At 42.4% G+C, this 13,728-nt stretch overlaps 1 protein-coding gene across 3 annotated transcripts in view; it reads left to right on the top strand.

Moving 5' to 3' along the window:
• Nucleotides 1–13,728, top strand: part of SGPL1 (sphingosine-1-phosphate lyase 1) — a 45,349-nt gene that overhangs the window by 28,303 nt on the left and 3,318 nt on the right. For all 3 annotated transcript variants that reach the window (XM_073353573.1, XM_073353574.1, XM_073353576.1), the window contains exons 7-13: nt 4,292–4,380; nt 6,245–6,350; nt 7,316–7,414; nt 8,557–8,706; nt 10,020–10,258; nt 11,583–11,729; nt 13,517–13,637. In XM_073353573.1, coding sequence (XP_073209674.1) covers nt 4,292–4,380; nt 6,245–6,350; nt 7,316–7,414; nt 8,557–8,706; nt 10,020–10,258; nt 11,583–11,729; nt 13,517–13,637 — 951 coding nt within the window. The remainder of the gene's footprint in view (nt 1–4,291; nt 4,381–6,244; nt 6,351–7,315; nt 7,415–8,556; nt 8,707–10,019; nt 10,259–11,582; nt 11,730–13,516; nt 13,638–13,728) is intronic.

Genomic DNA, 13,728 nt, shown 5'->3' with positions numbered 1-13,728 from the left:
ACTGCTGTTTCTGAGACATATAGTCTGGCCATGTCTGGAGATATTACTGTCTGGTTTCTTCCATTCTGGAGGAGGTGACCACAGTTGTTACTAATCTGAAGCAGGGAATTGGGACTGCTAATACAAATTCAGTGATGCCCCCTCAGTGGTCTATTAAAGCAGGTGGAGGATGTTGGATAAACATAGTAAAAATTCAGTGGCCAGGGTGCCTTTGAAAATATAGGAAACTGTTTCTGTAACTGCTTTCCATTGAGGTCAAATCTGTTTCCTTGTTACTCTAAGAAATAAGAACTCCTGAGAGAAATCCAGTTCTAATCATGTATGACTGCTTGCATTACTTTGAATGATGCTGATGCATTGGATGAGTATAAAAACAAAATAGAATAAATTATCAGTGTAGTGAATGTTAAAGTAGACGCACAACTTTCATTATTTATAGGAGTTTTCTTCATTCTGGACACGTTCCTAAAACTGTTCCCCTTATGTTTTAAATACTACTATTGCTAATCCCTTGTAGGAGTTTTCAACTCACCTTTTTTCCCCTGAATTACTTTTTAAGATGATGCTCATCTTTCTGGAAATATTTCAAGCTAGTCTTTTCCAACAGGAAAATGTTTCCAGTTTTTTCTTAATCAGTTCTTTTTTTGCGGCACTGCACCCTAAAATTAACAAGAAGACTCCAGATGGAGGCTTACAATCAGTTCTGAATCATTTAATGTTCACTTCATAGTCTGGGGATTTCTTTCTCCTATGATGCGGGGTTGGATTCTCAATGGCAAGCTTTCTCTTTTTGTAGAGGTCCTTTTGAGCATGTGTATGGATTTCCCCTGTAATTCCAGTGAAGAGGGGTTTTTTCCATGTAACCTCTGTTAATGAATTTCCTTTTTTTTTTTTTTTTTTTTTTCCCCTCCTGTTAGTCTTTAAAATGTCATGGATTTTGCTAACACTTGGTTTGAGTGCCGTGTCATTGAGGAGAATTGACCACTTTAAAAAAAACAAAACAAAACTGTCTCCGTTCCTGTCTCCCTCACGCCCGCCCTGTCCTCAGCTGGAGACCAGCAGTCAACTTAGAGCTCTTTTGCTGACTTCTGTGTGCATGTGTTTTTGCTACCATAAAGTCCTGGTGTTGTTTTTCTCTTTTTAAAGCTTTGCCTGTGTCTTAAGTTATTTGCTTAAAGTGTATACATGAGGCAGAAAGAGGAAGGAAAATGAGTCACCCCTGTATCTTCTCTAAAACTTGGCATGTTTGTTCCTTCTGCCATTCTCTCCAAATTCCAGTGCTTTGAACTTTTGTCAGGTAGTTAGCTTCCTGTTGAAAATTGGCTTTTAAAAGTGTAAAGTGAGCACTGTTCTTGTGGACTTATCTAAGGCTTGCCCATCTGCAAATCTGTGAGGTTTGATCTACCAAGGATGAGGCTGGATCACCTTGTGAGGTGTAAGTAGTGGGATTGACAGGAGGTTGGCTTTTAGCAGCCTTGTGTGATGCTGCCCACATGGAATAGCTGCACTGGACCTTGGTGTACATGCTTCCCCAGCAACAAACTACAATTTGTTGATATCGTTCATAGGGCTAGTACAACCTGGAAAGTCTTGAGGATTTTTTGCCAGCTTTGTCTCCCATTTCCAAAAGTTTTATTTCCTGATCAACAGTTAAACTCTGGAACCCACAATTCTGTGAAAGGCCTTAAAATAGGGGTCAGATGGCCGGTTTCTTTTTAATGCAGAGATAAATGAAGAGGGATATGTTTTAGGGTGGTGGTTCATGGTAACTTGTAAGGACCCATAAGCTTTCCTTCCCTTGAAAATGGGACAAGGATAGAGTCTAACTCTCTGGTTAAACATCACAGTTTCACTTTTAAACGCTAACTTCACATGTATAAAGAGGTACTTACCCATTGCCTCAGAACTTCAAAAGCAAGGGAACAAATGACACATTTTAGAAAGGGTGGAGGGATTCTATTCTTTCTTATCCTCCATTTCCCAAAACACACTCCTGTTCTTGATTTTTGCGTGTGCTTTTCTGCACTGACTTCTGAAACTAGAGTACTCAGGTAGGAAAAACACAAAAGCAGTGTCTGATTTTAATCCTTTCATACTGGACAACTTCTGTTACTGTAGAAGACTTTCCTTTGAAGGGAGCAGAGAGAAATATCTAAGAAGGCTGTGAGCTGGTGCTGAATCACCTTGCATTGGCCAATTGTCTAGCTCACCACAGACACTAGAGGAAGAGAGATCCTATGACGTGATTCAGGTCTTGTGTACACGAGAAACAGTCTGCCAGTATAGCTATATACTGGCAAATCCTCCTAATCGAGCCACAGCTTATACCAGCGCAAAAGTGCTTTTGCTGATGTAGTTTATAAACCTTAATGGCAAACAAAATAAGCTTTAGTGGCAAAAGGACATTCTCACTGGTATATCTGCATCTACCCTAGGGCTTTTGCTGGTCCGTTAGAATCATAGGAAACCTTTAACACCCATATCTGACTATAGCTATGCTGACAGAAATCTTAGGGACTCTGCGGCCTGGCATATACTTTGGTATGTGGCACAAACTGTACATGCAGGCAACTGTCCAGTGCAACAAGCTAAACTTCACAGCAAATAAGTATCTACTCAATTTGTCTATGGGGGTGTCCTCCCGAAGGTGAAGGAGAGACGGAAGCAAGTTTGGGAGTTCTCAGCGAAGTCTGAGAGGACAGATATGGAAGACTAGGGTTGTAAGCTCAGTTTGAAGGGTAAGGGGATTGTTTGTTTAAGTGGGCAGAAGCCCCCCCTAAGGACCTGATAGGGTAAACCACCTTGCATCTAATAGTATAAATGGAAGATAGTGGTAAATAAGTAGCAGAATATAGTTGTTTCAATAAATAAGTCATGTTCATTTAAATACCACTAATTAATAAAGAGGAACAATTTTGTTAGTATTATACTACATTTAAGTAGGGAGGTCTCCAAATGTGTCAGCAGTCGTGCCCCCCTACCCCCCCCCCCAAAAAAAAAAAATTAGGGAGCTTGCAGAAGAATTTGGGAATGACTGATGTGGCTTATAAAACAGCATGTTTATAATATTCCTGCCACCACCTGCTTGGTTAACAAGAAACACAGTGGTTTCCCCCTCCCAGTTTGTAGCTTTGTTACCTCAAGCCTTTCAGTTGCTGCTTTTGCAAACTATGAAGAGCACAGTTTGTTTTCAGACCCCTGGTGTGGATACTGCCTGAAGCAGCTGTTGCTGGTTGGCACGGAGAGCAGCAGGAATAAATACAGGGGGATTTTTTGTTTCTGTGACCTTTGTTCCTGATATCAGTATGTATTTACTCACTGTTGCATTTCCATTTAGTTTTGCAGATGTTACTTTTGGGATTTTGTAGCAGACCAGCAATACATCTTAAGGCATGAAAACATTGACTGTTACCTTTTTTCTGATTTACCTTCCATTAGTGTTGCTTGGATCAGCAAGCAGGGCTGGTGATCAAAAAGTAAAGATTTCCAAAGGCATTGGATACCCCTTCACCTTTAATTATGAACATCTAGCTCAGTTAATTGGAACCTTTAGGCCACCCCGACCCAGGGTGGCAGTAACTTTTATATGCAGCAGGTGGTCAGCAAATAACAGCTTATAGTCTGAGATGACTAATATGAAAATTAAATGATCCGTTTTTCCCACAAGAGCACCCTGGAACGTTCTCTTTAAAGCTTTGTCTATGCTTTTTCTCCCTTATACCTATTCCTCTATGCTCCAAAGTTAACGGAGGCAGAATCAACTATATAGGTAGCTGTAGTTACACAACGATTACTGGTCTGTATTAAACAGTTTTCCCATACGATTAGCTCTTTCTCCTTTTTAGAGTGCTTCAGTTAAAGCTCTTTGTGGCACTGGTGTGCGGTGATATGAAGATCAGAAGTCTGTAGATTTTTTTTTTAATTTTATTTTTCTGTATTGTGATCGAAAAAGCACCATTCAGGTGCTCTATTGCCCTTTGTAGTTTCATTTGTGGTAAAACCAACTCTAACAATTTGTGAATGAGCAACTATTCTGCTACCTGTCTTCCGAATGAAGATCACTTGTGTTTTTAGATACACATTTTGTGTTATGATGGTCCCCAAGCTACTGTAATCTTTTTTCTTTGGTTTCTAGTTCACTTGTAGAACTGAGCCTTTCTTATGATGCTCTGGCCTGAAACCTCACTCAGAGCATCAGCATGTTCATAACCTCTCAACTCCTCCTTTCCCCTCCTACCCCCATTTCTGCAAATGCACTTAGTGTTTCATTTGTTTCTTCTATTCACAATAGATGACCTCTGGTGGGACTGAGAGCATTTTAATGGCCTGTAAAGCCTACAGGGATCTAGCCTATGAGAGAGGAATCAAGCACCCAGAAATGTATGTAGTACCTCCATGGCTTGTTTTTTCTTTCAAAGATTGGTCTGATTTTATTGTTCCTGAAAAATGATTGCTCACAGCCCTGGCTTGGGGCAGGTGGTATGCTGCACTTTTTTCTCTCATTTCTCTTAATCCACCCCCACTCCCCCCATTCATCTGTCAACTTTGAGGGCCAAACCTAGGACAAAAACCCAAACTGAAAGAAATAATGCAAAATAGAACAGCAAGCTTTCAACAGTATGAGATGATGTTGACGTTAACACGAACAGCATTGCTTGTGATTCATCACTCCTAATTTGAGTGTATATGTTCAGGGCATAGGTACACTTGAATCTAAAATTAGAGATAGGTGAGAAGCATCTACACTTCCAACCCCCAAAAGCTTTGTCAGTACCTAAATGCTCATGTAACCCACACACCTTATGGGTGTGATGTTCTGTCTAGTGGCACCAAGACCACTTAAAGAGAGAGATAAATGAGTCTGCTCTACAGCCTTAACTAAGAGCCAGTTCGCTTTTAGCTCATGCGGTAGAGGCTCATGCACTAAGCTCCAGAGGTCCCTGGTTTGATCCCGCCCGCGGACAACCAGGGTCTGTTGGCGTTACTCACCTACAAAACCCAGACCGTTTCAGCTTTGGACCTCCCTGGAGCAGAGTTTGTCACCACTTTAAAGTGTGTTGGAGTTTTGATTTGCTCAAATAGAGGGGCTAGACTAAGACTACCAAAATACTTCTTGCATATGATTTTGAGCTTGAATTTGAAAGGCTATTGTATTGAGCACTACATCATCAAGCCCCAGTGATTTCTTCTTCATACAGTGCATAATCTTTTAAAGCTTATGAAGCAACAGTAAGCGTTCCTTTGGTAAATTGCTTATGGAGGAAATATTACAATAGAGATAAGAACAGTGTTCTTTTGTCGTCTTCCAAATTTGTAATCCTGAAGGAAGGAGCTCTCTTCCTGACATTGTTTCAGACCGCTAACCAACTGCGAAGTATCATGAATCCAAGTTAATCCATTTTTGGTTAATCTTTTTGAGCCTTCAGTCACTGCCATCTATTGGACTTACTATAGATTGCATTTGGTCACAGTTTGCAGGGTCAACAATCTGGGTGCTCTCCCCCTCCCGGAAGGCCTGGGCCACCCGCCGCCACAGGAAGGTGCCCAGGTCCTGGCCCCATACCAGCGGGTTCTGAAGCTCTGTGAGGAGTGGCTAGTGGAGGAGACCAAGTAGGGCCAGGACCTGGGCACCTTCCTGCGGCAGCGGGTGGCCCAGGCCTTCTGGGAGGGGAAGAGCACCCAGATTGCTGACCCTGCAAACTGTGACCAAATGTATGAGAGTTTAGTCAGAATCCACACCAATTTCTATAGATTGCATGTTACTTTCCTTTAGTGTACTTGCATCCCCACATTTGTATTTTGATGTGCTCCTGCAGAGCAAACCTCAGTGACATTGCACAATTTTCAACACTTCTTATAAGCAGGACTTCATTTTGGAAGAGATGTGAGAACTTTATTTTAAAGAACTGGAGAATTATGAGTTGTGTATTTACTTCATATAAGTCCATGAAGAGAGAGAGAGTCCTTTTTGAAGCAGTTTCCTCTAACTATCCCTTTAAAGTTTGAAGTGAATGGTGGAACATTGTGTATTTTAGTTCAGAAAAGCACAGGGCCTGTGTGCCCAAAATAATCTTTGGCCCACATTTCCTGGTTTTTTTAAATCATGCCAATAGGCTGACTATCCTGCCTGCAAGGGGTCAGGTATAAAAATGCCTGCTGTATGAATTTTGGCTTATACCTGGACAGGTATTCAAATTCAACCTAAACATACCTTGGTTGAAGTATTGCCTTTCCTTCTTTTCAGACTGGTTCCAGTAAGTGTTCATGCAGCATTCGATAAAGCAGCTCATTATTTTGGACTGAAGATTGTGCACATACCGTTGACCAAGACCATGCAAGTGGATGTTCAGGTATTGCTCTTAGACAGCCCTAGACACCTCTTCTGTGGAAAACTTTCAATAATGTTCCTGAAATAGCAGTCTTCTGCCTATTAGGGATGGGTTGATAGGTAGAGATGGTGGTGATGAACAGTGCTTATCAGAAACAACAAATAAAACTGCAGCAAAAATAATTGTTGTTGCATTCTACACTGGGCCATGCTGTAAACCAGTGTTTCCCAAACTTGGGACGCCGCTTGTGCAGGGAAAGCCCCTGGCGGGCCCAGCCGGTTTGTTTACCTGCCGCGTCCACAGGTTCAGCCGATCGCGGCTCCCACTGGCCGCGGTTTGCTGTTTGCTGGGAAGCGGCGCGGGCTGAGGGACGTACCGGCTGCCGCTTCCCGCAGCCCCCATTGGCCTGCAGCCGTGAACCGCGGTCAGTAGGAGCCGCGATCTGCCAAACCTGCGGATGTGGGAGGTAAACAAACGGGCCCAGCCCGCCAGGGGCTTTCCCTGAACAAGCGGTGTCCCAAGTTTGGGAAACACTGCTGTAAACAATTTAGATTTAAACCTTTCCTTTGACCTAGCACACTAATTTAGAATTGAATGTATCCTTGTGTCTAGGCATTGCAAAAGCACTTTCAATTGGGTTTCAGACAAAATATTAAAAAACCTGGGATAAAATCTTGAACTTGCAGGGGCTGGGTTAATTGACTTAATTGGTCTCTTATGTCTTTAATGGAAGCGCTGAGTGTGTTACTTCATTACAACTGCTATGAAATTGAAGTGACAGGATACAGACTACTGTAGTTAGTTACAGTAATTTAAAGTTTTTACAGAAAGCAGAAATGAACACCCATCTACAGCCTGTGCACAAAGGTCCTCCTATATACACTGCTCATAGGCTCTTGTGTTTTGGTTTATCTTAAATCTAGTAGCTTCATTTTTTGGCAGGGTGGACAATGGCATGTGATTATCTTCTCTCTTTAAATCTTCAGGCAATGAGAAGGGCTATTTCGAAGAATACTGCAATGCTGGTCTGTTCCGCTCCCCAGTTCCCCCATGGAGTTATGGACCCAATTGAGGAGGTGGCAAAGGTAGAGTGCCCCTTGAAATATGAGGTTGGAAGGGAAGAGGGGTTAAATAAGACTTGACTATCCTGGGCAAGTGTTTTCTTTGTAGAAAAGAATGTAAATACAGAATTGTGACACTGCTGAATGAATCTGGTAGAAGGAGGAACAAGCTAGTGGGAAATATAGCAACTGTTTTCAAGCAGATCAGCTGCTAATGAACAGTGATGAGGCTGGGAAGGGGTGGGGAGTATAGGATTGTTAAGTTTTGGTATAATTTATTATTTAGGCATTTAAAACTTGCCCAAGAGTGCAGGATTTAAGTATTTGAAATGACAACTGGACATTGTTATAAAACTGGCTATTCGGTGTTCTTTAAAATTTGAGCTGTTTCATACAGTGATATGTCATGCTGATGAGGATTCTTGCAAAATGGCAAATTTTAAATGCATGCTTCTGCCTTCAAAAGTGGAATACACTTTTGTATCTTCCTTCTTCTGGTGCTGAAGATGCTTTGTCATAGGCTATTTCATAATTGTTTGACTTCTTCACTGCAGGACCAAGTCTGGGGAGAGCAGCAGGAGGATGAGCTGGGGTGGGGAGGTAGAGGAGAAACAGTTTCATTTAAACAAATATGGTTAGAAAGCTACTTGGGGAAAATCAAAGGGTTTAGAAATACCTTTAAGTGGGCTCATAGCTGGAGTGGTGGGAGGAGAGAATAATGAGATATATTTTTTATTTATATTTCACTTCATTTTTTATGTTACAAATCAGGGGAACTCTACCTTTTTTTTTCTTAATGTGGAAGACGCCTTAATAGTGTATCATGGACACCTCCTCCCATTTCAAGTCACGTTACATTCTGTGTCAATAAAAGGACACGTAATACATTTTTAGCAGTCTCTCATAATGGATTTTTTAAATCTAGAAGCAAGAAGGAACAACATCATATGATCAGCCAGATCTTCTGCACCCTCTCCCTCCCCCCGTCCCCACCCCACCAAGTACTCCACTGCTTGAGAATTGATGCTTTCTGAACCCTTCTGGAGATTCCGAACACTGTCTCAAATGTGAAATGCAAAATTAACTCCGCTGTCCCAAGAACTCTATTAAATTCACCTCTTTGGTTTTGCTTGAGTGAGTAACTAGAACCTCTTGTCTGTGTTCAGCTGGCACTGAAGTATAGAATCCCCTTCCATGTGGATGCCTGTCTGGGTGGCTTCCTCATTGCTTTCATGGAGAAGGCAGGGTTTCCACTACAGCGTCCATTTGACTTCCGTGTGGAAGGCGTGACTAGCATTTCTGCAGACACCCACAAGGTGAGAAGGGGAAATGGTTGGGGGCATCCATCTAATTAAATGGTACTGCTTGCACCAGATCCACTTTCTCTAGGCAGTTATAAGAGACGGTTACTGTTTAAAAGTGGAGTAGCCAGGCCTGCCATAATGGACATTCAAGCAAGAGTTCTAATGTCAACCCTGTCTGTAGCATTCCTAAAGCACTTTGTGTTACTTCTATTGCATTCCACTAGAATTGAGCTAAGAGGAGGATGTGGCAGAAGTACAACAGGAATAAAATTGCATGTGGCTGTGGGAACTGCTAGGGAACCAATGCACATGAATGAGCACCTTAGTGCTCTATATTCTTGCTGGCATTAGGGGTTGATCTTAGGAGTCTGGAGTAACATTTTTCTGCTTGGGTATGGTCCAGTCGTACTGTATTGCAACAGTATGTATTTAAATGTCCCCTTTTTCTTATGGACCCAAGTTCCAAAGCAGGTAAGAACATCTCAGATTCACTGCTGCAGTTCAGAAAAGATGTGCTTCATGATGGGTACAGTAAGTATTGTTTAGCCCCCTTTTCAGCCCTGTTCTTTAACACACAAAGAAACCATCAGTGAAAATAAAGGGCAGTCCATTTAGAACATAAGAACGGCCATACTGGGTCAGACCAAAGGTCCGTCAAGCCAAGTATCCTGTCTATCGACAGTGGCCAATGGCAGGTGCCCTAAAGGGAACGAAGAGACAGGTTATCATCAGGTGATTCATGCCCTGTCACCCAATCCCAGCCTCTGGCAAACAGAGGCTAGGGACACCATACTGCTTGATGCAGTATTTCATCATTCAGTGTACTTTGTGTTGAAGTTGGATTTGCACTCTTCTTTGTCTAAAAAACATATATCTAGTACTGATAATTAGTATATATTTTTCTTTTCATATCTTGTGAGTTCAACAGGTAGGATGAGAATGGACAATTTTATGACTATGTAATACTATAGCTGTGTACTAAATAAGGGCGGTGTACAACATCGTGGTTCAGAGAATAAGTTGATTCCTTCCTGCTATGCTTTGGCATTACTCCCCAGGCAGACCGAGTGATTGGATCTCTGCCAGAGTTTGTCAGATTTTTTCTGGTGCCACCACTGTACCATAAAGTAGCGCTGATATCCAGGAAAGGCAGGGGAAGGGGAGGTGTTAAAATGGACTATTTCTATACCTCAAAACATGAGAGAGGGTGGGAATGTGGATGCCAGCAGTGCTTATCTAATGTGAGCTTGAATTTATCTGTAGTCTTTTACCTGTGTACGTGCTCAAACATACCCATTACCTGTCGTTGTGTGTGTGTCTTGCAGTACGGCTATGCCCCGAAAGGCTCTTCAGTGGTATTGTACAGTGACAAGAAATACAGGCACTATCAGTTCTTTGTTGCACCTGACTGGCAAGGGGGCATTTATGCCTCCCCAACCATTGCTGGCTCCAGGCCTGGTGGCATCATTGCAGCTTGCTGGGCAACCATGATGTACATGGGAGAAGACGGTTATGTTGAGGCTACTAAGAAGGTCATTAGTACTACACGGTTCATTGAATCAGGGTATGTTTTTTTGGCTTTATTTTTGTCATCCCTCTTGACCCTTTCTGGAGCTTGAACATAGAACCGCTCCCAAAACCTTAGCTCTTACCCTTCAGACTGAGGAAGCTAGAGCCCAAAGTCCAGTGTTACTCAATATGCTGTGGGCTTATCCAAATGCAGACTAGCCATAAGTTCGTGCAAAGGATGAGGGTGAGGAGGGGACTGGATCTCTGACAGCAAAGTTAGCAATAATGCCGTGGTTCAAACCCAACCCTTCCCTGCAACTTACAGTTTGGTAGAAATTCCTACACCTTTTCCCCTCTTCCCATCCCAAACTGTTGTCCCTGAACCTTGCTTTGGGGGGTGTCGTCTTTTGTATCAGCCACTAGCTAATGGGTTATGAAATGTGAAACTTTCCACTCCACTGACTGAAAGAAGGAGCAACTGTTCTCTCCAAGACCAACCTTGGTGCTTTGTGGCCTCAAAGGGCTAGTGCTCTTTGCTTTCCCACTCTCTTCACAGCCTCTATTTGTTTGAGCGCTCTTGGTCGTTGGTCTCATAGCTTTCCTGAGTGGTTAGCAGCTGCAGCAGTGTGATTCTGGACAGTGTTGCTGCTCCCATAGGATTTGTTCTGATGATTTTGGCAGAGTGATGAACAACGAGAACAGGCATTAAAGCTGTCTGTAGACTTACAACAGGAAAGTAACATGGCACCTTTGTTCATCAGGTTGCTGTTAAGCATTTGAGCTAAACTTTTTTTAAATGAAAGGTTTAAATTTTCTAGAAATTAATGTCTTGTACCAATAAAGCATCCCCTGGGCCTCTAGTGGTGACCAAGTTGTTCCTGACTCACCCTAACATGTAACTTCCATAGTGAATTGGCTCCCCTGATAAGAAAGCTTGAGGGGGGGGAAATGCCTGCCCTTCAGTAAACATCGTAAATACACAAGTTCATTTCCCCCACAAGAAGTGGCAGGGAGATAGTGAGTCGTCATCCTTATGTACTTGAGACTCTTGGGAGACATGATTGTTTTGAATAAGGTGGGGTTTGGATAATCTTGGTTCTATTCTAATGGATTTATTAGCAGCACATGATAATGTAAATCACTAAATCAATCCATGCCCACACAAGGTAAAGTTTAGGCTAACCGGCTGTGTCCTAGATACATACTGACTCCCTGAACCGTTACTCATCGCCGAGGGATTTTGATGCCATGGATGCAGTCTGTCTTTCACTCTCTGGCTCCAGTGCTATGGAATTCCCTCCCTCTGGGTCTGAGAAGGCCCACAAAATAGCTATCTTCTATTACGATTGAGAAAATAAATCACTTTTAACTATTTCAAGGTTGCGGAAAATTGACAACATCCAAATCTTTGGGAAACCTGAGGTGTCTGTCATCTCTGTCGGATCAGATGTTTTTGACATCTATCGGTTGTCAAATTTGTTAAGCACTAGAGGATGGAACTTAAATGTCCTGCAGTTCCCGTCAAGGTGAGTTGACTGCCAAAATGGGAACTGTTAATTTAGGCCAATTGTAGCCTAGAAGATGGGACAAATACAACTGTGGTCAAGAAATGCCTTTAGATCCAGGAAGAGCAACTTTACAGCACTTCTTACAGCCAGTTCTCCCAACATCCCTGTGCAGGAGGTAGTTAAGTAGCACCCTCACATGGAGAGGAATCAAGTCAGAGAGGTTATGTGGCTACCCAAGGCCACACAGTTAGTCAATGGCAGTCTGGATTAGAATTTCAGAGTTCCTGAAACCCAGTCACATGTATGTGTCTCTGCACCATGTTGACTATCTGTTGAGATAGATCTTTGGTTTTCAGGAGTTTGTAGTTGTCTGCAGTCCTTAGCCAAGTGTCTCTGAAAGCAGACTTCTAAAATGTGTTCATAAAAAAACAAGCACAACCAAACAAACTGCACAACACTGAGAAAAAAACCCACTGAGGTGCAAAGTTGTAGGGGAGCCTAAATTATGCTAGGTCCTAAGAGTTTTCTGGAAGCCTAGAAAGTTGTAAAATTTTGTGGGGTTTCTACAATATGTAAATGTTCCCGTTTGCGCTGTCTGCATAGCCCAACAAAAAGCAACCATTTTGTTTAATGTTCTTTGTATGAAGTGGCCCCCCTTGCTTTGTCAAGAGTTGGTTATGCACATCTGCTAACAACTTACATTTAGGCCTTGTCCTCACTGCTCATCAAAGTATGGACATTAAAATCCTAAGAAGACAAGGCAGTTCATAGCTTGAACATGAGTTAGGTCAAGGCAAATGCTGGGCTTCCCACTCATAGTCTCTACCTCAACCTGCTAATGTGTGGAAGACTACAGACTGCCTTGTCCTTACTAGTATTGTATCTCATGTTAGTTAACGTGTTGGCTAACACAAGGTAAGTACACACTTCCTTGTGAAAATGCCCACTAATTACAGAGCCTTTGAGGGAGCTTGTGTTAAAAGTTGACCACGTACAACAATCTGCTAGAACTTGGTGAGTATTTCCCAAAGGGTGGGACTCATGCCCCTTGAGGATGTGAAGCAGTAACTGAGGGGGAGGCAAGGACAGAGCTTCCTTGTTCTCCAGATTCTCAGTTTGCAATTAAAAAAAAAAAATTCACTGTGATTGCAAAGAAACCCTTCAAAACATGAAGCTATGGTAGAGGTGAGTATGTAGAGAAGCTGAAACAGTAGTTCTGAGGTGTGAGCGGCCCCATTAATTTGAATGGGTGCTAGCTCAGATACTAATAATAGTTGACATTTTAAAATATTTCAAAGCATGTAACAAAGTGAAGGGAAGGATATTATGAAGATCCACACAAGCATTTCCTAAAGTGTGTGTGTTGAGGAAAAGGATGAAAGATTAGCTGGGGAAAGGTGGGATGGAGTAGTTATCTGTTAAGATGCGTGGTCTTCAACATGTGGTGAGGTTGCAGAGGGAGGTGTGACTGCCATTTCTGTAACGAAGGGCTCAGCTTTCAAAAGTTTGGGAAACCCTGTTTAATGTGTGTTCTCCCTGGATTTATTGTATTTGAAGGGGGCAATAGCAGTGAGTGACCTGCTTTTCCTTTCTGAAAATCAGTAAACCCGATTTTGTTCTTTAGAATACCTAAGTGCGGGTGCTGGCAGGCCTAACAGGTTATACCTTAAGCTTTCAAAGGGGCCTCATCAGTCAAGGGGAGCGGCATGACTTAAACCCTCGTAGTTACTCTGAAAATGTAGGGAATAGTTTTCTGCCCATTCCATTGTGAAATGGCTTATCTTTCCTCTCCCCTTTGCTTGTAGCATCCATCTCTGCATTACGCTGTTGCACACAAAACCTGGCATTGCAGAACAATTCTTGGAGGATGTCCAAGACTGTGTCTTAGAGATCATGAAGGACCCTAAAGCCAAGACCACTGGCATGGTAAGGAGACAGTGTACAACAAGGGTGAAGTTGGATTGAAATGATTGAAATGAAATGATCTCTAAATTCACACATCCCTTTTGGGATAGAG

Source organism: Lepidochelys kempii, chromosome 7 (assembly GCF_965140265.1).
Source record: "Lepidochelys kempii isolate rLepKem1 chromosome 7, rLepKem1.hap2, whole genome shotgun sequence".
In the NCBI taxonomy this organism is placed as follows: domain Eukaryota; kingdom Metazoa; phylum Chordata; order Testudines; family Cheloniidae; genus Lepidochelys; species Lepidochelys kempii.
The sequence above is the reverse complement of the archived record's forward strand: the minus strand, read 5'-3'. Positions and strand labels throughout refer to the sequence as shown.